General features: G+C 39.3%; 1 protein-coding gene and 1 pseudogene across 4 annotated transcripts; one reads left to right on the plus strand and one right to left on the minus strand.

Moving 5' to 3' along the window:
* Positions 1 to 3,253: 3,253 nt before the first annotated feature.
* LOC130600320 (mesoderm induction early response protein 3-like) lies at positions 3,254 to 26,212 on the minus strand. Of its 4 annotated transcripts, none has more exons than XM_057411549.1 (13): positions 26,130 to 26,212; positions 25,435 to 25,459; positions 23,073 to 23,218; positions 20,687 to 20,821; positions 19,633 to 19,753; positions 18,376 to 18,461; positions 18,118 to 18,190; positions 15,022 to 15,173; positions 14,516 to 14,597; positions 12,067 to 12,161; positions 9,927 to 10,054; positions 9,602 to 9,744; positions 3,254 to 4,984 (listed from the first exon to the last, which is right to left on the minus strand). In XM_057411549.1, the coding sequence occupies exons 1-13, from the start codon at positions 26,136 to 26,138 to the stop codon at positions 4,530 to 4,532; spliced, it is 1,650 nt and encodes a 549-aa protein (XP_057267532.1). In that variant the 5' UTR covers positions 26,139 to 26,212; the 3' UTR covers positions 3,254 to 4,529. The 4 variants fall into 4 exon arrangements, with proteins under 4 accessions (XP_057267532.1, XP_057267514.1, XP_057267524.1 ...); XM_057411531.1 differs by lacking the exon at positions 26,130 to 26,212 and adding an exon at positions 25,813 to 25,889; XM_057411541.1 differs by lacking the exon at positions 26,130 to 26,212 and adding an exon at positions 25,813 to 25,845 and having other exon boundaries at positions 12,067 to 12,158.
* Positions 11,600 to 11,718, plus strand: LOC130600346 (5S ribosomal RNA; annotated as a pseudogene).
* Positions 26,213 to 26,879: the final 667 nt, after the last annotated feature.

The following is a 26,879-nucleotide window of genomic DNA, read 5'->3' on the forward strand; positions in this document are numbered from 1 at the left end:
CAATGGCCACCACATTTGCTAACTTCCACTCAACTGGAACCTCCCTTGTTAGCCAGGACTGCCGATAAATAATTTAAAGTGGCTTGGTGAGCACTTCTGCCAGCTCTCTCAGTACCCTTAGGTGGATCCCAACTGGCCCCATAGACTTGTGTGTGTCTAAGTGGTGTAGCCGGTCAGTAACCATTTCCCCATGCACTATGGGGGATTCATTCTGCTCCCCATCCCTGTCTTCCAGCTCAGGGTCCTGGGTACCCCGAAAACAATTGGTCTTACTATTAAAGACTGAGGCAAAGGCAGCATTAAGTACCTCAGCCTTTTCCTCAGCCTTCGTCATTGTTTTCCCCCACATCCAATAAAGGAGGGAGATTCTCCTTGGCTCTCCTGTTGCTAATGCATTTATAGAAACATTTTTAATTGTCTTTTATGGCAGCAGCTGGATTAAGTTCTATTTGGGCTTTGGCCCTACTAATTTTCTCCCTGCATAACCTCACAAGATCATTGTAGTCCTCCTGAGTTTCCTGCCCCTTCTTCCAAAGGTTCTAAACTCTATTTTTTTTTGCCCAACTTCGAGCCAAAGCTCTCGGTTCAGTCAGGCTGGTCATCTTCCATGATGGCTTGTCTTTTGGCACATAGGGACAGCCTGCTCCTGCACCTTTAAGATTTCCTTCTTGAAGAATGTCCAGACTTCCTGGACTCCTTTGTCCTTGAGGACTGCCTCCCAAAGGACTCTGCCAAACAGGCCCCTAAACAGAAGTCCAAGTTTTGCTACCCCCTCCCCCCATTATTTCTCTGGGAATCAAAAACTTTTATCATTTCATAATCGCTGTACTCAAGACATCCTCCAACCATCACATCACCCACAAGTCTTTCTCTGTTTGCAAAGAACAGGTCCAGCAGGGCACTCACCAGATGGGTCAGAAAGTTACCTTATACTCCAGAAACCTCCTAGACTGTTTCCTCTCTGCTGTACCATATTTCCAGCAGACATCTGGAAAGTTGAAGTCCCCTGCAAGAACAAGTGCTAACAATCATGAAAGTTCTCCCAGCTGCTTATAGAATTTTTCATCTGTACATGAGGTCAAGTGGTAGTGTGCACTTCAACAGTATGCAAGTATCTTAATAACTGAACACGTTTTGCTAAATAAATCTGAAAAGGAAGTAGCAGACATAATGCAGATGCATGAAAGGCTTTACAAGTAAAGAAAGGTTTCCAGACATTTATTTCTGGACTTGTACACCAGGTATTAAAGTACAACAAATACAAAATAATGCTTAAAAAAAATATCAGTGTTTATGTTCAAATATTAAAACCAACACAACAACAGCAACTTCCTCTTGAACATCTGATATTAAATACATGTTCCAATTTTCACTAAAGATGTTATTATGCACAGGGTATGTACTCTGAATAATTGGAAACTCTGTTTTATTAAGAGGACTATAACCATACCTACTGTATTTTACAACTGATAGCATTTTCCTTCTTCCAATGAAAACCAGGAATAGCAAAAAAAAAAAAGTATAGTAACCTTGTCATTATTTTATAAATTACTGTATTTAGTTTCCCCATCTGTAGACAATGTGCTTGTAATGCTGGGCAAATAGTGTCCCTGTTGGTCAGTTTATCCATTAGTTAACATTCAAAGTTGAAATAGTCACCTAAAAACTTTGGTTAAATTAGTAGTATCACTACTACATTTTTGACCCTCAGTTTTAAAAATTCAAAACAGGAAACAATTGCACAAATCTTTGACCTAATAGTACACAATTTAGTATCCTCCAAGTAAATTCAGCAGTTTGACCATAACAAGAAGAAAACTTAACATTTAAAAGCTTAGCATGAAAAGATGACATACATGCAACCAAAGTAAAGGTATTGCTATAATCAAAACGCCAAGTTACACTTTTAAATTAATCAGCTATCCTCTCCAGATTCCCTGTATATAAAAAGGATATATTTACCAACATTGCAATTGCCCATTATGGATTTTTGGTTTGTTTGTATAAAGAAAAAATATGGCAGAGGACAAAGAATTCATCACAGTTTGTTATAAGAATTGTGCTTCACCATCAAAGAACCAAGGCAATACAATTTCTTCATATGGTTGAAATTCATTTATCTTGATGCTGACTTTCAAAACACAATTCTTTTAATAAACAGCAACAAGTTCTCAATTTTAAATGTTTAAACTGAGAGAAAAATAATTAAATCCAGCTTCTGAAATAAAAAAAAAAAAAAAAAAATCAATAAATAGCTATTTGACATGGATAAAGTCATAGGGGTACAAATTTATGAATGTCACATCAAGCACACACAAAAATGTTACTATACACATAAGTAGTCAGAAAATATTGAAACAGGTATCTAAAGATATGAAGAATTTACATATTTACAAAATCTTGCAAATTATTGCCTCATTTTAACCAAGAATTAAAAGTAAACAATATCAGCTAGCTAGCCAACAGGCTAAATATGATGAGCATCTAAAAATCTATTAGACTAGCTGGAATTAATTTTTCTCTCATTTTCTGAATTTTGGTCAAAAGTATTTAATAACTAAAGTGTCCATTCAACTTGCTGACAACCCAAACCTTAGACAAGTCTCCATCTACATTAAGAGCCCAGCAATGCATAGATAAATTGAATATATTACTGTATCAGCTAATAAGAATGGGCATGTTCATTTAAGTGCAACTGGTATAACCATTCAGTAATCTTTGTATAATGATTTTTATACAGACCAGCCACTTTCTGTAAACCCATAAATTTGAACCCATAAATGAAGGATTATGGCCAGCATTTTACAAAATTACATAAAATGTGTTGATTCATAAACAAAAGAAACAAGGTATGTTTCAAAACATAAAAACAAGGTAAAAACATTCAAAACAAGGTATGTTTCAAAACAAAAGAAACAAGGTGTGTTCAGCACAAAACACAGCAACAAGAAGCTGACAACTTGGCTAAAAACATCAAAAGTATAACACAGGGCCAAGGCTACCCATTAATTGTGTACTTACTAGAATTACATATTTCAGATGTATACGGTTAAAAAGTGATTACAAAATTATTTTTGTCCACTGCACTAAAGTAATTCCTTTTAATATGGTAAATGTGCTATTGCATAAATGCTTCAAAACAATCTTTGTTACAGTGCTGTAAAGAAAACTCCATATGTTGCATCTGAAACTCAGGATGTCAATACAGTTCACAATACACATAATAATTGGAAGGGAAGAGGGTATTTATTAAATTCACTACTTTCTAATTACTCAGCATAACTTTGAAGCAACTATTACAAATATCACCAACACAAACTTAATTACTTCAAAAATGAAAACAAATTAGTGGCAATTAAATTTGTAATACAAACAGTGCAAAGAAAAAGTATGGAGGGAAAGAGGTCATCCTACTGAAGTAATGTTCTTCCACAAGAACTGGAAAAAAAACATTTGCAAGACAAACTTTGTGGATGGCTAAATTGCACTCAATGTTCAAAGTAAAAAATTACTTAATTTAAATAGTTGCTTTTATGGGAAACATTTTTACTCACCCTTTCCTATATTTGACCAATATAGTTAAGTGCCATTTTTGAGCCAGTGACTTGCCAAAACAAATAGATGCAATCCACTTTGAAAAACTTTTAGATACCTACTTCAATGTTCTAATATTTTAACAAAAATTAGTTAGTCCCTCAAAATTCTAACACTTTGAACTGCAGTGTTCCAAATAATTTAAGATGTCTTCCAAAACACAGACTGTTTGTTTAGTGGTAAATCCTAAGCTGTGCAGACTGTAGCTTTCATACATCAGCTGCCTTAGGAAAGTTAAGTTACACAGGTGCATTAATCTTCAAAGTTGTGGACAAACCCCATCTGAATACAATAGCCTAAGGTGCATCTGTTTAAGCTAGTAAGTTTAAAGTACACAGATAACTGACAGCATAATTACTTCTATGTAAAGTAGCCATGGCCTATAATTTTGCAACAGCATCCAAGCGTAGGTCTTCATACTTTACTCATGTTAAGTCCCTTGTGCTAGCTTCCACCAAGATGAACTTGCTGGGTTTTAAACTGAAGTACTCTAGTATCACATGAGAGAAGGTTCCATTTAAAAAAAACATCCTTGTATATTTGTGCAGTTTAAGTTAGAGAAACCCATCCCTCCCTTTAATAAGAGGGTGAGAGCTACATTGAGCAGAGAAACAGGATCAGTACCTGTAAATGTTGTTACACTGTATCTGTTATGGCAAAAGTAACTAAAAAGCCACTCCAATAAGTTCAGAACTTCTGTGCTGGTTTTGAAATGGTGGCCTCTCTCTACAGTCCCAAATTCTATCAAACATTTCCACATTTATGGACTGAGAAAAGAAATTACTCTTGATAAATCAAGATATAGTTCTATACATAAAGAGACATCACTGATGTCAAAATTCAAACTTCCAGTGAAAGACTAGGCAAACCTGATAGTTCCCATTAAGTTTACTACTACTGCATAAAGTACCCACTGTTTGTTTAGTTTTCCACAGTCATTCTGAGTGAAGGGCAGTATGTTGGTGAAGAGCATGGGTACTAATAAAACCATTTGTCTCATTTGCAGATAAACTGAAGTCAGCCACTGAAACAGCCATTTTGGCACTGGTAATATGGTGTGCATGGTTATCAAAGTCCACACCAAGATTATTTACAGAGACATCATTCATGAAAGATTCTGGGACAGCAATCCCCATTTTCAATCTCTTCGCAGGTCTTTCTGTTTCCTCACTGCATGCGTTCATTTGGTTTAGCTCTGAATGATAAAAGCCAGTCTCAAATAAATTAAAACAATCGCTTTCACCACTGCTAGGCAAGTTAAGCAATTCCTCTGTTCCAACAGGCACATGATTAACTGGTGCTCGGGGTAAGCTGTCCATAGGAGGAAAGGTATCATCCAGGCAATTCACATCTGAATCATTGCAGACTGTAGCTACACTGCTTGTCAACGCTAGAAAAGACGAACACAAAATGTAAACAAGATAGTTGCTTATAGAGTTACAACAATGTCCTGGTTTCAGCTGGGACAGAGTTAATTTCCTTCCTAGTAGCTGGTACAGCACTGTGTTTTAGCTTCAGTCTGGGAATAATGCTAGTAACACACGTTTTAGTTGTTACTAAGTAGCACTTACCCTGATCAAGGACTTCTCAGTCTCTCATGCTCTGCCAGTGAGAAGGGGCACAATTAGCCATGAGGAAGCAGACAGGATACCCGACCCAAAGCAGCCAAATGGGTATTCCATACTATAGCACATCATGCCCAGGATATAAACTGGGAAGGGGGGGGAGTTCCCTATCATTATTATCAGCATTGTTTTTGTTGGTATTATATATTACTCAATTTCAATTATTAAACAGTTCTTACCTCAACCCGCAAGTTTTACATTCTTTCAATTCTCCTCCCCATCCCACCCAGGGAGGAGGGAAGGGTGTGTGTGTGAGAGAGCGAGCAGCTATGTGGTACTTAACTTACCAGCTAGATTTCAACTATGACAGTCCTTTTTGGTGCCCAACATGGGGCTCAAAGGGTTGAAATAAAGATGGATATGACCAGAGCGTGTTAAAACAATTCTGGTATAAGCATTCATTATATTGTAATAGTCATTGGCCACAGTGTTGCTTCATTTGTTCTCAGAGTTCATGCTCACTGGTTTGCTATGTAATAATGCTCTTGTCATATATGGTCCCTGGGGTAATGTTTATTCGTGGGCTTGGGCTTAGTTATAATTCTGTTATACTCTGCAGTGCTGGGTTATGATGACAGAATTGCTGGTCATGAGACTAATGTAGTATGTGCACTCAGTATTGTCATCACCCTTGTCCCTCGGGAGCCATCTAGTGGGAACTACTAATGATTACACCTTTGGCCTTTTCTCTGAAAGCCAACTGGTAACAGAAACATCTTCCTTCAGTTTCCTATATCCTCCTCCGGGATAATTACAGCAGTATCCATGTATTTTAACAATTTTGAATACCCTTTGTATAGCCTTGAAACCAGCTTGGTTCTTTTGCTAGGAACCAGCACACTGTTGAATATGGCTCAGATCTTGCTTAGGGTTAAAATAGCTACATGTGGCTACTCCAACAACTATAAGAAGCACTGTTGCTCAAAGGAGAAAAAAAAAGGGACTCAGAATCGAGTGACGGGCACTGTAACTACTCAAACTCCAGCGACAAGGACTGCAGCTACTTCAGTCCTTGCTACACACACTATAGCTACTCAAATCCCAGTTGCACAAACTATGGCAATTCATACCCCAGCAACAAGCATTAGAACCACTTCAATTTCCACAAGCACCCTAGCTACACAAACTCCGGCAATTGGCAGCACAACTATTTTCATCCCCATAACACTACAGTCCAGTACATATAGAACTGACTGCCCCCGGGGTAGAAACACAGCCCCAGCATCTGTCACAGACTTATGCAGAATTTACTGTAATGGAGAGCAGCTTTGGAACACCTACAATACATTGATGACATCATTGTGTGAGGCAGTACAACAGAAGTAATTTTTAGAAAGAGAAAAAAATAATCCAAATCCTTCTGAAGGCCAGTTTTGCATTAAAACAAAGTAAGGTTAAGGGACCTGCACAGGAAAAATCAATTTCTGAGAATAAAATAGCAAGATGGACACTGTCAGAACCCAATAGACATGACAAACAAAATAACAGCAATGTCTCCACCAACAAATAAGAAAGAAGCACAAGCTTTCTTAGGTGTTGTGGGGTTCTGGAGAATGCACATCCCAAATTACAGTCTGATTATAAGCTCATGATAAGAAAGAAAAATGATACCAAGTGGGGTCCTGAGCAATGACAAGCCTTTCAACAAATTAAATGGGAAATAGTTCATGCAGTAGCCCTTGCACCAGTCTGGACCGGGCAAGATGTGAAAAATGTGCTTTACACCACTGGGGAGAATGGTCCTACCTGGAGCCTCTGGCAGAAAGCTCCAAAGGAGACTCGAGGTCAACCCCTCAGTGGGTTGCACTAATCACACAACGAGCCCAAAGAGGAAACCCCAATCATCCTGGAATCCTAGAAGTCATCATGGACTGGCCAGAGGATAATGATTACAGAATGTCAGAGGAGAAGGTGATAAATGCTGAAGAAGCACCACTGCATAATAAACTGTCAGAAAGTGAGAAGCAATATGCCTCATTTACTGATGGGTCTTGCTGTATTGTGGGAAAGCATCGGCGATGTAAGGCAGCTGTATGGAGTCCCCTACGGCAAGCTGAAGAAACTGCTGAAAGAGAAGGCGAGTCGAGTCAGTTTGCAAAGGTGAAAGCCATCCAGCTGGTCTTGGACATTGCTGAATGAGAAAAATGGCCATTACTTTATACTGACTCATGGATGGTCTCAAATGCCCTGTGGGGGTGGTTGCAGCAATGAAAGCAGAGCAACTGGCAAGGCAGAAGTAAACCCATCTGGGCTGCTGCACTGTGGCAAGATATCGCTGCCCGGGTGCAGAACCTGGTGATGAAGGTACACCAGTTATATGCTCATGTAACCAAGAGTTGGGCCACTGGGGAACATCAGAATAACCAACACATGTATCAGGCTGCTAAGACTGAAGTAGCTTGGGTAGATCTAGACTGGCAACATAAGGTTGAATTAGTTTTAGCCCAAAGGGTCCATGATACTTCAAGCCATGCAACATATAGAGGGGTTTGTAATTTAGGGATGGACTTGACCATGGATGCTATCACCCAGGTTATTCATGAATGCAAAATATGTGCCTCAATTAAGCAAGCCAAGCAGTTAAAGCCTCTCTGGTATGGAGGACAATGGCTGAAGTACAAATATGGGAAGGCCTTGCAGATTTACTATATCACATTCCCATCAACCTGCCCCGGCAAGAAGCAAGTGCTTACAATGACAGCAGCAACAACCAGATGGCTGGAAACATACACTGTACCCCATACCACTGCCAAGAACACCTTCCTAGATCTTGAAATACAAGTTTTGTGGTGACACAGCACCCCAGAAAGAATTAAGTCAGAGAACAGGACTCATTTCCAGAACAACTTGGTCCAAAGAGCATGGCATTGAGTGGGTATAACACATCCCCTATCACACACCAGCCTCTGGGAAAAATCAAATGGTCCAATGGACTGTTGAAGACTGCACTGAGAGCAATGGGTGGTGGGACTTTCAAACATTGGGATATACATTTAGCAGAAGCCACCTTGTTAGTCAACATTAGTGGATCTGCCAATCAAACTGGCCTGGCCCAATCAAAACTTTTACATACTCTAGAAGAGGATAATGTTCCTGTGGTGCACATAAAGAATATGCTGGAGAAGACAGTCTGGGATATTCCTGCTACAGGCAAAGGGAAACCCATTTGGGGGACTGCTTTTTCTCCAGGACCTGTCTATACTTGGTGGGCAATGCAGAAAATGGGGAAATCCAGTATGTACCTCAAGGGAATTTGATTTTGGGTAAATGTCACCAATGAACTCGATTTTATGCTGTTGACTGCTATATAATACTTCCATAGCAGCTCAAAGTGTTATATAGTGCTAGAAGTTTTCTGCAGCAGCTAGAAGTCACCTCTGGCACTGCAGAGATTGGGGCCTGAACCTAGCTCCCTTTCGATCATTATGCTAACAAAGAATGAACTTTAATGAAGCTGGATGAGCACAGTGGTGATGAAATCAGAACTGGCTGCAGCAGGCAACAATCCAGCACTGTACACCATCTCTCCTGCCTTGAAAGAATGTTACGACAGATGAAGCCTGACATCATTGACTGAATGAACCCAACAAACTTTTATAGGGATGGTCTGCAGGCTAAGGGAATGATATCTGTAAGTGGATATGTGTGTGTGTATAAATAATAAAATATAATGAGACAGAAAAAGTGATAGTTTATTGTAAAGTGTGGGGGCTGAGCATGACATAAATAAGGGGTGGATACTGTCCTGATTTTAGCTAGAACAGAGTTAATTTTCTTCCTAGTAGCTGGTGCAGTGCTTTGTTTTGGGGCTTTAGTCTGGGAATAATGCTGATAACACAACAATGTTTTAGTTGTTACTAAGTAGCACTTACACTGATCAAGGACTTTTCAGTCTCTCATGCTCTGCTAGTGAGGAGGGGCACAAGAAGCCAGGAGGGAGCAGAGAGAGGATACGTGACCCACACTAGCCAAAGGGGCATTCCATACCACAGCACTTCAGGTCCAATATATAAACTCGGGGGAATTACCCTGAAGGGACCAATCCCTGCTCAGGACAGGCTGGTTATCGGTCAATGGGTGGTGAGCAACTGCATTGCACATCACTTTCATTTTCTCTCTTTTTTTTTGTTGTTCCCCATTATTAGTATTGTTATTATTGGTATTATTTCTATTATAATTTTACTTAATTTCAATTATTAAACCATTCTTATCACAACCCATGGGTTATACATTTTTCCGATTCACCCCCTCATCCCTCTCGGGGGGAGGTTAGGGGGGGAGCAAGCAAGTGGCTGTATGGTACTTAGCTGCTGGCTAGGCTTAAACAAGGACAAACAGAAAGGTCTTGTGAGGGTTGTTTTTTTTTTTTCCTCTTACTTTACCTGTCAGCTCATTAGCAGTAATAGAGTTCAGAATGCTTAGCTGTTGATCAGGAATGGTTTCTGTTCGAGTACGAGATGTTAAAGCTGAAGAATGTACTTCTCCAAGGGCTTCTGCTTCATCTACCAAACGATCCATGTAGTCCCTTCAAGAATATGGTATACATAATGAGTTATTTAACAGAAAAACAAGGCCTAAAAATGATGACAGATTTAATTTCATTTGCAATAGGCACTTCAGCATTACAACGCAATGATGGGAATTAAAAACTATCTTCTACATTTACCATTTGCAACAGAAAACATATTCCAAGAACATTTTACTTACGTAACTTCTGGATGATGGTTGTATCTCTTCTTTCCAAATCTTGTTTGCTGAGCAAAGTAATCATAACGTTCTGACTTTTTCCACATGTAATAGAAAGCCACACACTCAGCAACTGTTCTGGTTCTTACCTAAAAGAAGGCAAGAAGAACTGACAAGACTAATGCAAAAAAGTCCATTTTGCACTCTCCCAAAACCCCCTAATTTTGCAATATTGTTAGTTTTACTGTTCTAGTACCTGGAACAAACCAATTAAATCAGGAGACGTAGAAAGAAATCTATAGTTTCAGATTTCCTTACCAAGAACATGGTCAAACATTAGAACAGGCTTTCCTAGAGACGCATTTGATGCCCCAAGCCTGTCAGTGTTTAAGAGGCATTTGGACAATGCCCTTAATAACATGTTTTAACTCTTGGTCAGCCCTAAAGAGGTTAGAGAGTTGGACTAGATGACTGTTGTAGGCCCTTTCAAACTGAAATATTCTAAGTAGTTGTCCTGGGTTCAGCAATAGCAGTCATTTTTCTCCTTCTTAGTAGCTGGTGCAGTGCTGTGGTTTTGACTTTCAGCCTGGAAACAGCACTGATAACACCGATGATTTTAATTCTTGCTAAGTAATGTTTAGTCTGCCCAAGGACTTTCCGAGTCTCATGCTCTGCCAGGGAGAAGGGGAAGCCAGGAAGAAGCAGAGACAGGACACCTGACCCAAACTAACCAAAGAGGTATTTCATACCACAGAACATCATGCCCAGGATGTAAAAATGGGGGCAGTTACCTAGAAAGGCTAGATCACTGCTCAGTCAGGCTGGGTATTGGTCAGTGGGTGGTGAGTTACATTCTTTCCATTCTCCTCCCCATCAACCCAGGAGCAGAGGGAGGGGGGGGGGGGGGGGGGGTAGAAATGGCTGCCAACTGGGTTTAAACCATGACAGTTCTTTTTGGTGCCCAACGTGAGGCACGAAGGTTTGAGATAACAACAGATCTGACCACAGTGTCTAATCGTATTTGTGATAAGCATTCATTGTTTTGGATTAATAGTCACTCATCACAATGCTGATTTATTGGCTCTCAAAGATGTTGCTCTTGATCTCACAGTTTCAGCATGTCATACATTACTTACAGTCAGTATTTGCTGTGTTAGTGTTTATCGGCTGGAGGCCTTGGGCTAAGGTTCTTGTTTCACTGTACTTTAGGGTAACGACTTGTAATACAATAGAATCACTGATCATGAAACTGATCTAGCTTGCATTCCCAGTGTGGTCACCACCTCTATACTTGGGGAGGTATATAATAGAAGTGTATAGCAATTACACATCTTTTTTCCCCTCCTCAGGTGGTCAGCCTATGAGGGAGACATTCCCACACACCCAAGTGACAAGTACAGCAGCTACTCAAACTCCAACTGTAGCAGACAGCACAGCTATTCCAACTCCAAGCACAGCAGCTACACCAGCCCCAGTGACAAGAACAGCAGCATCATTTGAGAGTTCTGATGGTTCTGAATGGCCTTTGGGTACCCTTGAGACCTGCCTGCTAATTGTGATGGGGATCACCATATTGGCACACATTCAGAGTGTGTTGCATCCACAACCATTTCATCTGATCTAGAAAGTTAAGCAGAGTCAGGTTTCGGTCTTCTCTAGGATTAGGCGATGACAGAGGAGGACCAAGAGATTGTCCCCAAGGCTGAACCACCCTGAAAATGCCCGATCTTGTCTGATCTCGGAAGCTAAGCAGGGTTAGGCTTGGTTAGTACCTGGATGGGAGACCGCCTGGGAATCCTGGGTGATGTAGGCTTTTTTTCACCACCCCCCCCCACCCCGGGCATGACGTGCTGTGGTATGGAATACCTCTTTGGCTAGTCTGGGTCAGGCGTCCCGTCTCTGCTTCCTCCCGGCTTCCCCTCCTCCCTGGCAGAGCATGAGCCTCACAAAGTCCTTGGTCAGGGTAAACATCACTTAGCAACAACCAAAAACATTGGTATCACCAGCACTGTTCCCAGGCTGGAAGTCAAAACACAGCACTGCACCAGCTACCAAGAAGGAGAAAAATGACTGCTACTGCTGAACCCAGGACAATCACTTTTACAGATTTTTGGCATCATTATCATCTATCAGTTCTTCCATTTAACTGTAAAATACTAACCTTGTTTTTCTGTACGAGATGAAAGTCTTTTCCATAAATCAGAAGTGCATGTTCAAAGCTTCTGCATTCTTCTTCTGTCCATGCCGTCATCTCTTCTAGATGATTGAAAAGTAGCATGATAACCTTATTTTCATTCACTAACCTTTACAGAGAAAAATTGTGTTGCTAATGTATAAATATCAAAATGCGCTCTAAATAAACCTTAATAGTTCAGTTACTTAGGTCCATGTTCTTTCCTCTACTGTAGATATCCTGCCCGAAATCCAATATTCTTGTTTATAACAAAAAAAAAACCACAAAACAAAAACAAACAAACAAAAAAACAAACCCACAAGCAAACAAAACAATTTTTCTGAATTTTTCTTCTTGCATCAGATACAAAGAACAGTGGCTGTTGGAAAAAGAGTGAAGGAACAATCTCTCTCTTTAAGATGAAACTGAATTTTAGTTTTACAAATCTAAACAAAAACAGAAAGTTTACCAAAAAAAGAATAAGAGTTTTAAACCAAAGTAGCTCAAACTGTTTGAATAGGTCAGTTCTGTCTCAAGTACTGTTGCTATACTACCTCAATTATGGCTTTGTGTATATATATATATCTCTCTCAAAGAAGGGATATTTTAAGCATCTTGCATTCATAATAGTGATCTGTTCAGCTATTACTTAAAGCTGATAGAGAAAATAAATTAAAAAACAGAATAATAAAAAACCAAATGCACACATTTCAATACATCTCTGGAAGCAGACACTGGAACAAAGACTTTCCCATTCCCAGGTGAAGGTGATAATCATTCCACTATAAGACTATTTCCTTTCTTTCCCATTAATTTTTCACTCCTTACTACAGATCTTAAATTTCAAAGAGAAGAGAAGATCCCCATGTAAAGTTAGTGAACTTCAGTGGGTAGAGTAGATCATAGCACAATGGTTACTCTAAGAGACAGGTCCTAACAATATTATCATCCTTTACCAGTTTTAATGAGGGTATAAATCCCATCTGACTTGGGGCAGGGGGTGGTGGTAGTGAGTACTAGTCCTTAGGACAGATTTTGGGAAGAGGTATTTTTCAATCCTAAAATAAGAACCTAAATCCTAGAGAGGTATGGGGTTTAGGATACAGACCTGCAACTGATACTTCCTTATTGTTTAGCTCTACACAATCTCTTAGAGAAGAGCTTTTTCTGAAGCACTGCTCTGATATTTCTTGATGTTCCCTTCAGCTTTACCTTAGATACTTAGCTTTCACAATGCCTAGCTTGTAAACACTCGAATTCCCTTTGGATCCAGTTCTGTGCAAAATACCAACCTAAGCCAGGGCTCATAGGCCACTTCTGCTTTATACAGCACGTTTGTTAAAATACAGGACAATCATCTTTGCTAAATTATAAACTCTGATTTTTAAAGGGAATAATAAAGTTGGGGACTAACTCATTTTCCACTGTAAATTTGAACAAATCTCTCCACACTCTAACTAAAGACCTATAAAACTATACAGCAGAACCAGCTTAGGGTTGACATAGCACGATGTTATTAGCACAGTGATGAAGAGTGGGGCTCACTTACATAGCCAGCTATGTTCTAATTCTGGTATAAAAGTAAACAGATTGCAGGCTTAAACGAACAATAGTGTGTATGTCTTTAAACTAACATAGTAAAATACAGCAAACTGTTCTAACTTGCTAACATGTAGAGAGAAAGGAATGTTCAGCTGATGGGGGAAGGAACATCACAGGACTGATAACAACTAAGGAGACAGTAAATAAGAACAAGGATGCCAGCCTTGGTGCCACCAGAGTGGAACAGAACAGAAGCAAGGACATACCAACTGCTAACTCATCACTAGGACCTTGAGAGCATGCGCAGGCACTGAGGTCATTCAGTAAACACAGTGAGGAAGACTATCAGCGACTACCAGAGACCCCCACTCAGCAAAAAAGCGCATGCGTAATTAGAATGCAAATATTATAATTAGTTCCTGGAAAAACTATGAATATGCGCTCACCTTTGTGAAATAGCTCATGTGTGCGCCCAGCGTTGCAATAAAGAATACCTGCTTTCTAAAACTCCAAATTGAGTCTTAGAGAGTTTCCCTGACCGACTTTTACAGTAACAAATTATAATTGATCATGCTCTCAATTGGTACTGTAATGTGGATATTAACTGTCTTATGGGAGCAAAATCTTATCTCCCCCCATCCTTCTCAGTCTGGGCCATTCTTAAAACAGCAGTGGAGGAAAAGGGAAGATATAAAATTTGATCCTACAACCTTTAAACAAGTTGCAAAGTTCTCTAGCAGAAGTTTCAGTCTGTCCAACAGACAGATTATACCTAATCTGTGCTAAAGACATCATTGAAAAATATGTACTTGTCAATCTGAATCTTATTCAAGGTTCTACTACACTTTTCTTCCTCCAAATGCACATTTCTTAAAAGGCAGGTACTCTCTCTTACCCTGAGATGCCTTTCCATTTGAGCAGTATCTCTCAATTGCTTCTTTAACATTATGGCTACTTTTGAGAAGTTCATACAGTGCCTACAAAATAGAAGTTATCTTTAGAAAGAGTCAAAGTTTGCCAATATCCAATCTAAATTTCTGAAACTAGCCTTTCAGTGAGCATATCTAATGTAAAAAAGAGGATTTATCATTATACAGGATGAAAATTTGAAAACAACCAAAAGCAAAACCATCCAGAAGTGAGGCAAGGTTTAATTAAGCAAATGTAAAATGTTATATTAAATTATTAGAAAAGCTGGATTTGTCAACAGCATGGCAATCAAACATCATAGATCGCAACACTGCCAACATTCAAATACTTGTAATTTTAAGTACGTGCTTAACTTCCCCAATAACATCCAAGGCAAATTGAATATTACTAGCTTTATAACACAAGGCAGAGAAAGAGAACACATTAATTACAAAGCAGTGTATCACAAACAGAACACATTATAAAACATACTTGTTCATTGTCCCGTGTATGTAGTCCTTCAGGAATTCTGCATATCATGTTTTCATTTCCTGTTCTTAAGGAGGTTTCAAACAGGTATTCTTTAACTTTACTTTCTGAGATCACATCAGGTTTCCAAAGTAAATGGTCTTCATTTTCATAGGCTGTTAAACCAGGAATACAACATCAAGTGTGACATTGTTAAGGTATAACATAAAAAGCTATTTCACAAAGACAAACAACAGGAATATAGAAGTAATCAAATCAAGCACCATGATGATGTTTTAAAATTGGCAACTCATTTTCCCCAAAAGCCTCAGTTAAGAGACAGACTCTGTACTGTGGTATAGCAAAGTGATTCAGGTTCCATGAGGATAAGGGACTGAACTCGAGTCTTTACAGAGGAACAGCTTGTTGACAACTAGATGAATCAAGTCAATTTATGCATATGTACTCATCTTCATATAAATGAACTAGCAAAACCACTGTTATATTCAGCTGCTTTCAACAAATAAACTACAGTTTACAATAGAAGAGTGCAGGATATTAGTTTAATATTTCAAATAGCCACTTTTTTTTTTTAAAATATGTACTAACTGGTCACTTTCAACTGAAATTCACCAAAACTTACTTCACAGAATGGAAACCTAGGTCTCAACATGGTATTTTTTTGCTCACTAACAACCAAATGCAACTTGTACATTCCATATTTTACAAGCAATCAGGATATACAGTCCTCCTTCATAGTATACTGAAATAGTATGTGCACCTCAAGTAGCTTATTTGAAAGACAATATATTGGAAACATTCAAGAGTTGGCCTGAACCTTTGTCTGTGCCCACATTTAAATTCTAGATTAAACTATAAATCCTTTACTCTGATCAGTAGATGTGATTAACATTACACATAATGCTTCATGTACTCTCTTGGCAATACAAAATTAAAGTTATTAAGTTCTAATACATACAAGTATAATGGCAGTTACAGTAGAAGGGATGAATATTCTAAAATCTCTCAAATCTGCAGAAAAGATTATTAAGGAATAAAATTGCATCTCCTTTGAAAGTTCTGTTATGACTTAAGAACATGGAAAGCTTTTAAACACACATATTACAAGTGCAAAGTTTTTAGAAGAGCAGAACTGCCTTCTAGCACAATTCTGGTAGCTGGAACTACATAGCAGAAATATAAACCCCTGTTTGCCATCACAAGCTCTTCAGGGAGCACAGAAAAGGCTTTCACAGAAACCTCCACCCATACAGCCAGGTCCAACCTTTCCAAACACTGGTGACACTTAAATTCAACCTTTATTATCAACCAAGACAACCCAGCACTTCCTGCTGGAGTCCATGCCCGATATTCTCAAAAGGAGCTCCTCAAATTCTCCCATCTGGGAACTCTCTCTTTGCTCTTGGCCATGCCAGCAGACAATAGTCTTACCAGTTCTTTCTAGCACCAGCCCATTCCAGAGAAACTGTCAGATTAACACCTTCCAGATCATTCTCTGGATATTGGCCCTTCTCTAGTCCTCAGCCAAGAAGTCAAGATGCATAAACAGTAAAAGGACTACCCAGTTAAATCTGGCTTACTTCTCCATTTCTTACAACCAGTAAGCAACACACTTGAATCCTAGAAAATGGGAAACTTCCCTAGGTCTCTTATGCAACACAACAGATGCCATCCAGAGGGACCTTTACACACTTGAGAGGTGGGCCAACGCAATCTCTTGAAGTTCAACAAAGCAAAGTGCAAGGTCCTACACCTGGGTCAGCGCAATCCCAGGCACAGCTACAGGTTGGGCAGTGAAGCAATTCAGAGCAGCCCTGTGGAAAAAGACTTGGGAGTGTTGGTCAATGAGAAACTGAATGTGAGTCACCTGTGTGTGCTTACAGCCCAGAAACCAGCCATATCCTGGGCTGTATCAAAAGAAGCATGACCAGCAGGTTGAAGGAGGTGATCCTGCTCCATCCCTGGCAGCGTTCAAAGCAAGAATAGACAGAACGTTGGGCAACATTGGCTAGCGTGAGGTGCCCTTGCCCATGGCAGGGAGAGTGGAACTAGATGATCTTAAGGTTCTTTCCAACCTTATTCTATGATTCTATGTTCACTTGCTAATGCTTCCTGATCCATCCATGCTAAACATTCTTCACTAATGCAAAGGATCATTCTTCAAAAAGCAGTTGGTAATGGTGAAAAGACTTGATATACTTCACTAGAATGATATTCCCACAAAATGTTACAGTTTGAACACAATTAACTTGCAGAAGAAAAAACAGAAGGCCTTCATTTATTAACATATCCCCCTAAACTGTTCCTTGATTTCACAGCTGTTTCACCCATGAGGAAATTTCTTTCAATATTTACTTTAATTCCACAACTATGTGTGCTATACTTTTCTCACAATGAAGGTTTCTAAAAACACTAAATAAAACTATTTAATAAAGTTACTTTTTTCCTACTGTAGCACAATTGCAGTTTTTAAACTAAATTTACACAGGAAGAATTTCATACTTAAATCATCATATTATTTTTAAAAAACAAGGTATATCAGGACCTACATCGACTAATTCTATGAAAATTTAAAAGTTTATTGCTTTGTTTTTCATAACCATTTTGTGACCCACACTGTTATGCTTGCCAAAAAACAAGCAAAGAAAAATACCATTTAAGATCTTCAGTGTAAGCCAAATTGCATAGCCCAGTTATTTCCTTCTTGAAACAGTTTGTTGCCTCCTAATATTACTAGATACTTCAGAATTAACACTGCAATCCATCTTCCTAGGTCTTCTTGAGAACTTCCTCTCGAAGTTGCAGAATCACAATTCTGAGATATAATTATGTGGTTGTGTTACTTCAGTCATCTAGGGCTTGTTTTGTTTGTTTGGCAGGTTTGGGTTTTTTTTGTTTCTCTTTTTTTGGGGGGTTGGGTTTTTAGGGCTTTGAGTTTTTTTTGTGGGATTTTTTTTATATTTTTAAAATGTCTCCAAGACTTTAACTAAGCCATTTAATTTATATTATAATAATTTATCTTATAAATTTAAGGAACATTTTTTCCATCAACTGGTTTGTATAAATAAGAAAAAAAGTAAAACAGTCAGAAGAACTTACCCCTTTCAGTATTATGGTACCTGCCAAGGTAAGGTGGAATTTCAGCTTGATATTGCGAACCAACCATTATTTCCTGAGGATGTAACAAAAGTCACAAGAGAATGGTATTAGCTAAATATTCTGTGTATTGAATCATTATAAATTCCATTAACATGGCATTTTGCAAAGAACTCCAGAATTAAGGTACTATAAAATCTTAATGCGTTTTTCTTAACAGCAAGGTTTTCTTAACTTGTTTTTTAAAGATATAGTTATTACCTTTCTCAACTCTTCAGATGAATTACCACTGTCTGCCTCTACACCTTCACCTTCCGATTCCTTATCTCCATCACACATAGTGTTTGCTTCAGAGACAAAAAAGTTTGCTTTTAGCTAGGAAGAATCTTCAGTTCAAACAAAGAACTACAATATATACTTTACTTCTGAAAGGAGCCCCTAATTTTATTCTGGGAGACACTCATCATGAATCCGTTGATCTATATTTCTATCAAACTAGTATGAAGTCAGAAAGCACTGGTACTTGTATTTTGCAGAACTGAAACATTTATTATTACTGCAACTGAGACAATCTGCTATGCTTCTAACACTCAAAAGGAAATGAGATAATTTTTCTTCATCAATTTTCTTCAATAAAGGCTTATGCCTTACAGAAAAGGTATGATAAAACCAGAAAACTTCCAGGGCTATGACTCAGCCCCAGGTTAATCACAAAGAAAGTAAAGCTGTAGGCAAGTCTTCTCAGGCAAGTCTTCTCAAGGAGGAGGAGGGGACAACAGTACATCCCCTTTAACATCCCCCTTCTCTAGGGGGATGAAATCCCCCAGAAAAAGCTCAAGATACTCATCAAATTAAAATCATGATAAAAATCCTTCATGTTGCCTACTGTATTTCATTTGTTCACTGGTGTACTAGAGTGTGAGCAATGAAGAATATCTTGTCCAGGTTGGATAACTGAAACACTGGTTCTTGGATCTTTCCCATAATAGCTCCACATATGGAGAAGTTTTTGAGATTATGGGTTCATAGGCCCCATCCCATATAAAACCACTTTGACTCATGAAGTCCTATGGAAAACTGTTGAATGTGTGAAGGGAAACAATCACAAAGAAATCACATCCCAGTTCACATCCACAGGCTGAATGGAAGAGTCAATGGCTTAAAGGAGCAGCAAGTTTTAGTAGAGAAACACCGAATTAAAAGGAGTTACATATTCATGTCATTCACTAACATACTGAAAAATCACAAAAAGAGTGTTCCTCAACACATTAACTATTAATTATGAAAAGTTACTCTATCTGTGCTTTGAGCACAGTACTAAATATAGGTCTTTTAGGTAATCAGTAATACCAACCAAGGACAACATTCTCGTACAACATCCTGCAAAGCACTGTTTCTCAATTCTCTATAAAGTCAGCACTACTGTGCAATTCTGATATTTTAAACTAGGAAGGTACATATATATATAAATAAAATGCTAAGACTTTTTGAGTACTATTCTAAAATTAGGTTTCCCACATCTTAATGGCCGAGGAAAGAAGTTGGTAGCCTCATGTGAAGTAACTGATGGTGTCAAGTCATCAGCAGAAGACTGTGTTTCTTCATCATCACCCGATAAGAGGTCTTTAGCAATTTCCTCCTGTATCATTAAAACAAAAAAAAAATAAAATCTCAGACTAACTATTAAGTATAGACTGGTGAGCATTTAGATTCAGCAAATTGCAAGTCACATTAATTAAAAATATCTTACCATAAGTAATTTTAGCAAACCATCCTCTCAATTAAAAAGCTAGCTCACTCCTAAATATCAGAATATAACTACTTACTTTAGAATTGAACACAAAGGTTCAATTTCCCCCCTGTCTTCTATTAAAATAAATGCACAAGTAGTAACCTCTGCAAGCATCAAATCTCAAATGTTCCTCCAACTGCTTCCAAAGAAATAGGCCAGCAGAAATCTTCATAATTCTGTCATTCTTTGCATCACAGGTATACTTAAGCTTTAAGAGGCTGTTACCTCTTAAACTTGGGGGGGGGGGTAAATTAAAGAAATAGAACAGCTCCCAGGCACTTTCGTAAAATTTTGCTGAGAAGAGTTACAGATAATAGACAACCCATTATCTTCCCAAATCACACACACAAAAAAGTTACTGTAGGTTAAATACTCCACTAGCAGACATGTTTGAACCTCTCTGTATGGGGGTTTACAGAAAGTGTAAAAAAATAAAAGAAGAGAGAAGAGGAAAAAAAAAAAGATAATATATTACCTACCTACAGTTGCATACATTCTGAACATTGCATACATTAAAATACAGATCTACAGAAAAACCTACTCCTATGCAGCAGCAACAACAACACAGAATCATTTAGGTTGGAAAAGACCTTTAAGATCATTGAGTCCAATCTTCAACCTAACACTGTCAAGTCCTCCACTAGTACAGCAACTCTTAATTGCATACTGAAATTGACAAAGATGTGTATTTTGTAACATCAAGAGGTAGTGAAGTATAATTTAAGGTCACATGGATTTCTGCTCTTAAACCATAATACAAGGAAAACAGTTCTGGCTTACTTTATCTAGAGTCATATCTGGAAGTTCATCTGCAAGTTCACTTGGAGAGCTATCCGCACTGGAACCAGCCATAACTGGAATTGCAGGTTCACAGCCATAGAATGCCAGTAAATCTTCCAGTGGCATGTTTCCTTCCTAATACAGAAGTATTTACAAACATTTCAACATATTGCCAAATACTTGTAAGCAGTTAAGGCCTAAAAAAATAAGACATTTTTAAAAACATAAGTAAAAACAAGCAAAAAAAATTTAATTGAAAGCAGTCATCTTAAGTAAAGATCTAAAATATTTTCAGGTACAGGACTGAAATAATTCATAGCCATGTCTCTTGGCATATAATGAAGTTCCATCAAACTAGTGAAGAAAACCATATACTTGATTAAACTAAGGAGTAGTTAAAAATTTGCTCTTTACCTGATTCATACTGTAGACCATGATTTGCCTATATTTCTTCAATACAGAAGATATACTAGAAACAGTAACAATTCCTCTACAAGAAAGCAATGCAGAAAATCTTGAAGACTTCAGTCCTATATAGTTACAAGCTACAAGTATGCAAAACACCACAACAGTAAACCAGTTTTGGTCAGTTTCTCCACAGCTGACACAGGCCTGTGGGGAAGAAGTGAGATTATCTTTGTATTTTCAGAGTTGTCTGACCAATCCATCCATAGTCAGTGCCTCCATGTCTGTCCAGATTGTTATTGCCAGGGTATTGGCATATGACATCAGTACACTTCATACAAACTTTCACCACATGGACCATGTGCACTGGATTTCATCCAGGCTTTTGGATACCTGGCTGTTAACCAGGTTGTTATAGATCACCTCCACCACCAATGGACCACCACCAATATGCTTCAGGAATTTGCAAGTTCTTCCTTGAAGGGATACCTGTCACCACCAGAGACTCCTGCCTTTTCCAATCCCTCCGTCAATGGCCTCATCTCTAGAAAGAGATCCCAGCTGCTGGGCAGCTTCCTTACCCTCTAATTCCTGACTATTGGCCCCCAGTGAGAATTTGCTAACCTGGTCGATTGCCGAAATCTTTCTGTATATCTCACACCTCACTTAGGAACAGGAATCAAGTGGTTTCTGTCTCATTTATGATTTACAATCCCTTCCTCCTCCTGTTCTTGTGACTGATCTGCTGCAGAACAGGCGAGAGAATCGGAAGAGGCAGCCTGCACCCTCTTAGGAGAAGCTTCTTCATCCCTTACTGAACAAGTTGACTTCTGCTTCCATTTCCTTTTAGTTATAGGGGTGACTGATATAGTTGAAGACTGGGTCTCTGGTTTAGCCAAAGTGTCTGTTGGTATGTTTTCAGATCCAGAGACTCTCTCTTCTTGAGGGTGCTGCATAATATCAAACAGTGTTTGGTAGGCACAGGCCAGGCCCAAGCACAGTGCGATAAGTTGTGCCTCTTTGGAATACCCAGGGTGTCCAGTCCTGTCCTTCCCCACCCCCATTCTATCACTTCATCATTTGAGAGTGAAGTTCCAGACCCTCTGAGATGAAAAGCTTTCTAGATACCTGCCTATATTCTAAGCTTGTTAACCTTAGGAAAAGCCAAAACAATATTCCTGGTAAATACCAATAGAAGTATTTTGACTACACAAGGATGCTCAAGGTACTGAAAAATCATTGTAACAAGGGAGAAAACATCAGAAGGTCGTGAAGGTAACATTTTGTATGTCCTTCTCAAGAAGCATTTCAGAGGAAGTATAATTGTTACTTGTCTTTGTGTGATGGCACCCAAAGTACAGTAATGTCTTCAGTACAGAGCCCAAACACTTGATTAAGCTCAAGAACAGTGTTTTAATGATAAATCTCCCAGGCAAACAAACAAATAAACCTCCTAAGTGCTACAGAGCACAGCAAACACTAAAACCAGTCTTTAACAGCAGCAACAGAAGTGACATGACATATATCAGAGACTAATATTGAGAACAGATAAATCAGTATCATGACCAGCAACGGTTAACAAATATAAATTCCTTCTAATACGCTGTGGTTAAATCTGTTATCTCAAACCCACCAAATACCAAATTGTTGAAACTGCGACACAGAACTACAATTTATGTAGCAAATAAATGTGATCCATCATGTCCAAAACAGGGCTGTATTTCCAGATTGGAAAAACAAAATCCAACCAACAAACACAGCTAGCTGTCACTTAATAGTATGCAAAATATATAATTTCATCTTATTAAACTTGGAAGTAAAATTAGATGATAGGACTCTAAAACTTGATTTAGTAATTTCTCTTCCAAAGTGAAAGGATTATTACATGAAAAAATAAGATCCTGAACTTAAAATAACACTAATATCTTTTCACTAAGAGGTACAACATAAATGGACATTTAGGAGAGCAAGTCAGTCTTACCTTTTCTAAATCTTGAATTTCAGAGCTGAAATTTTTGCTTTCTTCCATCATTTCCTCTTCTTCAAGGGTTTGCTCATCATCACAATCATGTACCAGCATTTCAGCAGAAGGGTCAAAGTCATGATCCTCAGACGATAAAGAGCCAACTATCAAAACAACCCTGATTTGAGTAATTTTTCTTTCTTATATATACATCAACACAAGAAATTACACCACAGAAAAAAAAATAAGGTTGCATGAATTTTTACATACAGGGTCAGAATTCTCAATGGAATAACTGGAACAAATTCCTAACTACCTGACAAATTCATCTATTTTAGCTGACTTTTCCTTTTTGTACTTTGAAGTAATAAGTTCAGTTCTCTCCTGCAGTATAGAGTACTTGGGAGAAACAAAGTTTCAGAAAGTACAACCCCAACTTAATATTTTACTAAATAAAAGACTGTACAAAACATCCCTGAAACCATCATTAACATATAAAATCCAATTGTAACAAGATTTCAGATGCTGCAAGAGACTGATTTATAGACCAATTCTATTTATATTATTTATATGGTAAATAGCATAGTTTTTCAATGATAAACAGCTAACTGAAGTTACAAATCAGCTTCCTACTAATGGCAAAATAAGCAGCAAGACTCACTTCAGATTAGTTTAGCCTCACAGATGAGATTTTAAAAAAAAATTAATTTAATTCTTAGCCCTTGATCTAAGGAAGAACACAGAGTTTCAAGAAATATAGAGGAAAATATAGCAGAAATAACAAAACACTTCTAATGGATCACATTAATTAACAAGCCATTGTGACAGCTCTGTGGTCCAACACACTTCTGCATTACTCAAGAGGATACTCATAAGTAATCAAAAAAGTACTATTAAGTGCATTTTGTCAACTGTTAGAAAGGTTATAATTAGATTCAACAAGTTTTAAAGATGCAAATATTCTGCACCACAAAGTCAGCATTCTTAAAGGCACATAGGGTTGCTTCATTCTATAATGTTCACTTTCTTAAGTCTTTCAGGATGAAGAAACAGACTAGGGATATTTCCCTTTCACTTCTGGTTTCTCCTTCTAGTTCTTACATACCTGTGCTCTGTTGCAATTCTTGGATTACAAACAGCAAAGAAAAGGTTTATTAAGAATTATTTCCACGTAAGAATTTTTTGATGTTTTGAAGGAAACAGCTACAAATTTTCAATGCTTTCAAAAAAAAAAAAACAAAACAAAAAAAAAAAAACAAAAAAAAAAGAAAACCACTAAAAAGACAAACACCCAAACCAAAATCACTCTGCACTGCTTCTAGCCTTCAAGGAGACAGTTGTATATACTAACACTTCTGAGTTTTAAAACATCTAATTAATTTTTCAGCAATTATGCTAAGTGTTCATTCCTTATATGCAGGTAATTAAAGTAAGCTTTGTCTATTTAGCTAGCTTAAGACAATACTGTGACAATCATACCGCATGGAAACATTCAGGCCAAAAATGCTTTTTATTCACATGCTACTCATATTACCGTCTCGAGAAAACTGATAATACTACTCAAATCATAACATCACATGTTGAATTTTTCTCTTGTTGATCATCACATCCTGATCCTATGGCTTTTAAAGAACTGTCTGTCAACTGCCTTAATATATACTTACATATATATATGTGTGCTCAAGATTACTGCTTCCAATCACTGATCTAATTCATTTTATGTTTAACTCAAGTGAAAGTTCTAGTCCACTCACAGTCTTGAGATGAAAGTCCCAGTTCTTTAGTAACTCTTAACACTCAGTATCTCATTTAAAATATTTAAAACCATATTAAAATAACACAAGCTCCAAAAATCTAATATTTTTAATTTAAAAATAGCCAATGCTGAAAGCAGTTACACAGAAGCAAATGCACTCCCCAAATACTTCTTCATGGGGAGCCCTGCTAATGTTAAATATGCTTGCTTGTATTCCAAAGAACCTTAACAGCAGATAAGCCTTAACAATTACATATCATTATGATTTTAAACATTTTCTGATATTATTAAGTCAAAAATTTACACAACCCTGCAGTTATGAGCAACAATATGAACAGCCTCTCTCCAGGATACATGGCTTTTATTGAGACGCCAACTTAAAAATGCTACAAAACTTTTTTTAATTTTGGGTTCCAAGCAACCAATTACTAACTGTGACCAGAGTTAAGGAAAGAACTCCACAGCGCACATCTTCGCTTAAAAAAATCGGGCAGACAATTAGTTACATGAAGTGTTAGGAAAGCTACAAGGCAACAGAAGTCAACTTTGAGAAGAAGCAGGAAGGAGAGAGCGGCATGTGAGCAGCAGACTAAGTGCTGGGACAGGAGATGGATAAGGACGAACCTGGGCTCGAACTCCCAAAGGAAGCCTGCGGGGAGAGAAAACGAAGTGAAACACAGACTCCCTCCAGCCCAGCAGCAGGTAGGAGGCCTCTATTTCACGCCCTTCCCCCGCCCCCCTCCCCCTTTCCGCCGCTTCGCGCTCCCCACCGGCCTCGTCCCCGTCCCTAACCCTGCTCACCGCTGCATCTTGTTCACTCTCCCATCCCTCCTTCACTCGCTCGCTTTCCTTTCCTCCTCCTCCCCTGCCAGAAGCTGCCCAGGAGCCGCTCCCGGCCCGACGCTCCCACTCCGTCCGGCCTCAGCGGGACATGACGGGGACAGGCAAAGGAAGATAGACCAGCCGTCTCTTCCCCATTCCCAGTTTACTCCTCCTCCCTACCGCCAGGCGTTTCTCCATCGTCCGCGTTGCGGCACCACAGCCAATCCGTCCCGCACCCTCTCGAGACCTGTTGTGACGGCCGTTCCCCCCGCCCGCGTCCGGCCACAGCCCGTCGGCCGCTCGCAGACTGCGAACTCCGTACCCGCGCTGCACGGCCTAGTGACACAGGCTCCAGCTACCCCAACGCTGCCAACTGCCGAGTCGCCCCAGAAACGCTTTATGGGGATGGTGAGAAGTATGCAGGGGGACCTGCTGGTGGCGGAGCCTCGCAGGGAGCCAATTGAACCTCAAAGCTCCAGCCCCCTTACCTCGCTTACCTCCGCCATATTGGGACGATGAGCGATAACGCTGCACCGAGTGCCCGGATGGGGTCACTAAGCCAATGACAACCACTAAGCTCCAACCGGAACCGACCAAGGAGGGAGGAAAAGAGAGACCCCAGGCGGCGGCGGAAGCGGAGGCGGGACCCCACCTCCAGCGGCGCCGTAGTCTCTCGCCCGGTTGGTGAAGGTGTCCTGCTTCGCCCGGAGAGGGCGCCCGGTGGTCGTCTTTCGCCGCGGAGCCCAGGAAGGCGCGCGACCAGCTGCCCGCCCGGGAAAGCCTCGGCCTGCGGAGGCTGCCCGTCCTGGGGTGAGGCGAGCGAGAGTAGCTAGGGTCCTCGCTGTGCTACCTCAGGGGATCTGAGGCTGGCTTGGAGCCCAAGTAACTCGGACACCCCGTGGTTTCAGCGCCATGCCGCGCCCGTCTTAATCAGTTTGTCTGTGACTGCCGCGACTTGCAGTCCTGTTCCGGCAACAGGGATACTCTGCGGAAACGTTACTCCACGGCTGAGTGGTACCTGGTTGTGTGACCTGCTCTTCGCTTTGTATTGAGGCCCTTCCTTGGTGTTGGTGTGGAGGAGGGCTAGTAGTTATGCTAGCACTTAACATCCTAAGTGTCTGAAGTCGGAAACAAAATGCCAAAGCCTTCAAACCTTTTTGCTGTTGATTGCCAGCTGTGGACTAAGCAGAGAAAGTGAAATTTACTTTGCAGTGGCTATTGTATCTAAAAGTTGAAGTGTTTTATGT

The sequence above is a fragment of the Pezoporus wallicus genome, unplaced genomic scaffold (genome assembly GCF_028554395.1).
Source record: "Pezoporus wallicus isolate ANWC-B61680 ecotype Strahan unplaced genomic scaffold, APGP_CSIRO_Pwel_v1 contig_4450, whole genome shotgun sequence".
Lineage (NCBI taxonomy): Eukaryota > Metazoa > Chordata > Aves > Psittaciformes > Psittacidae > Pezoporus > Pezoporus wallicus.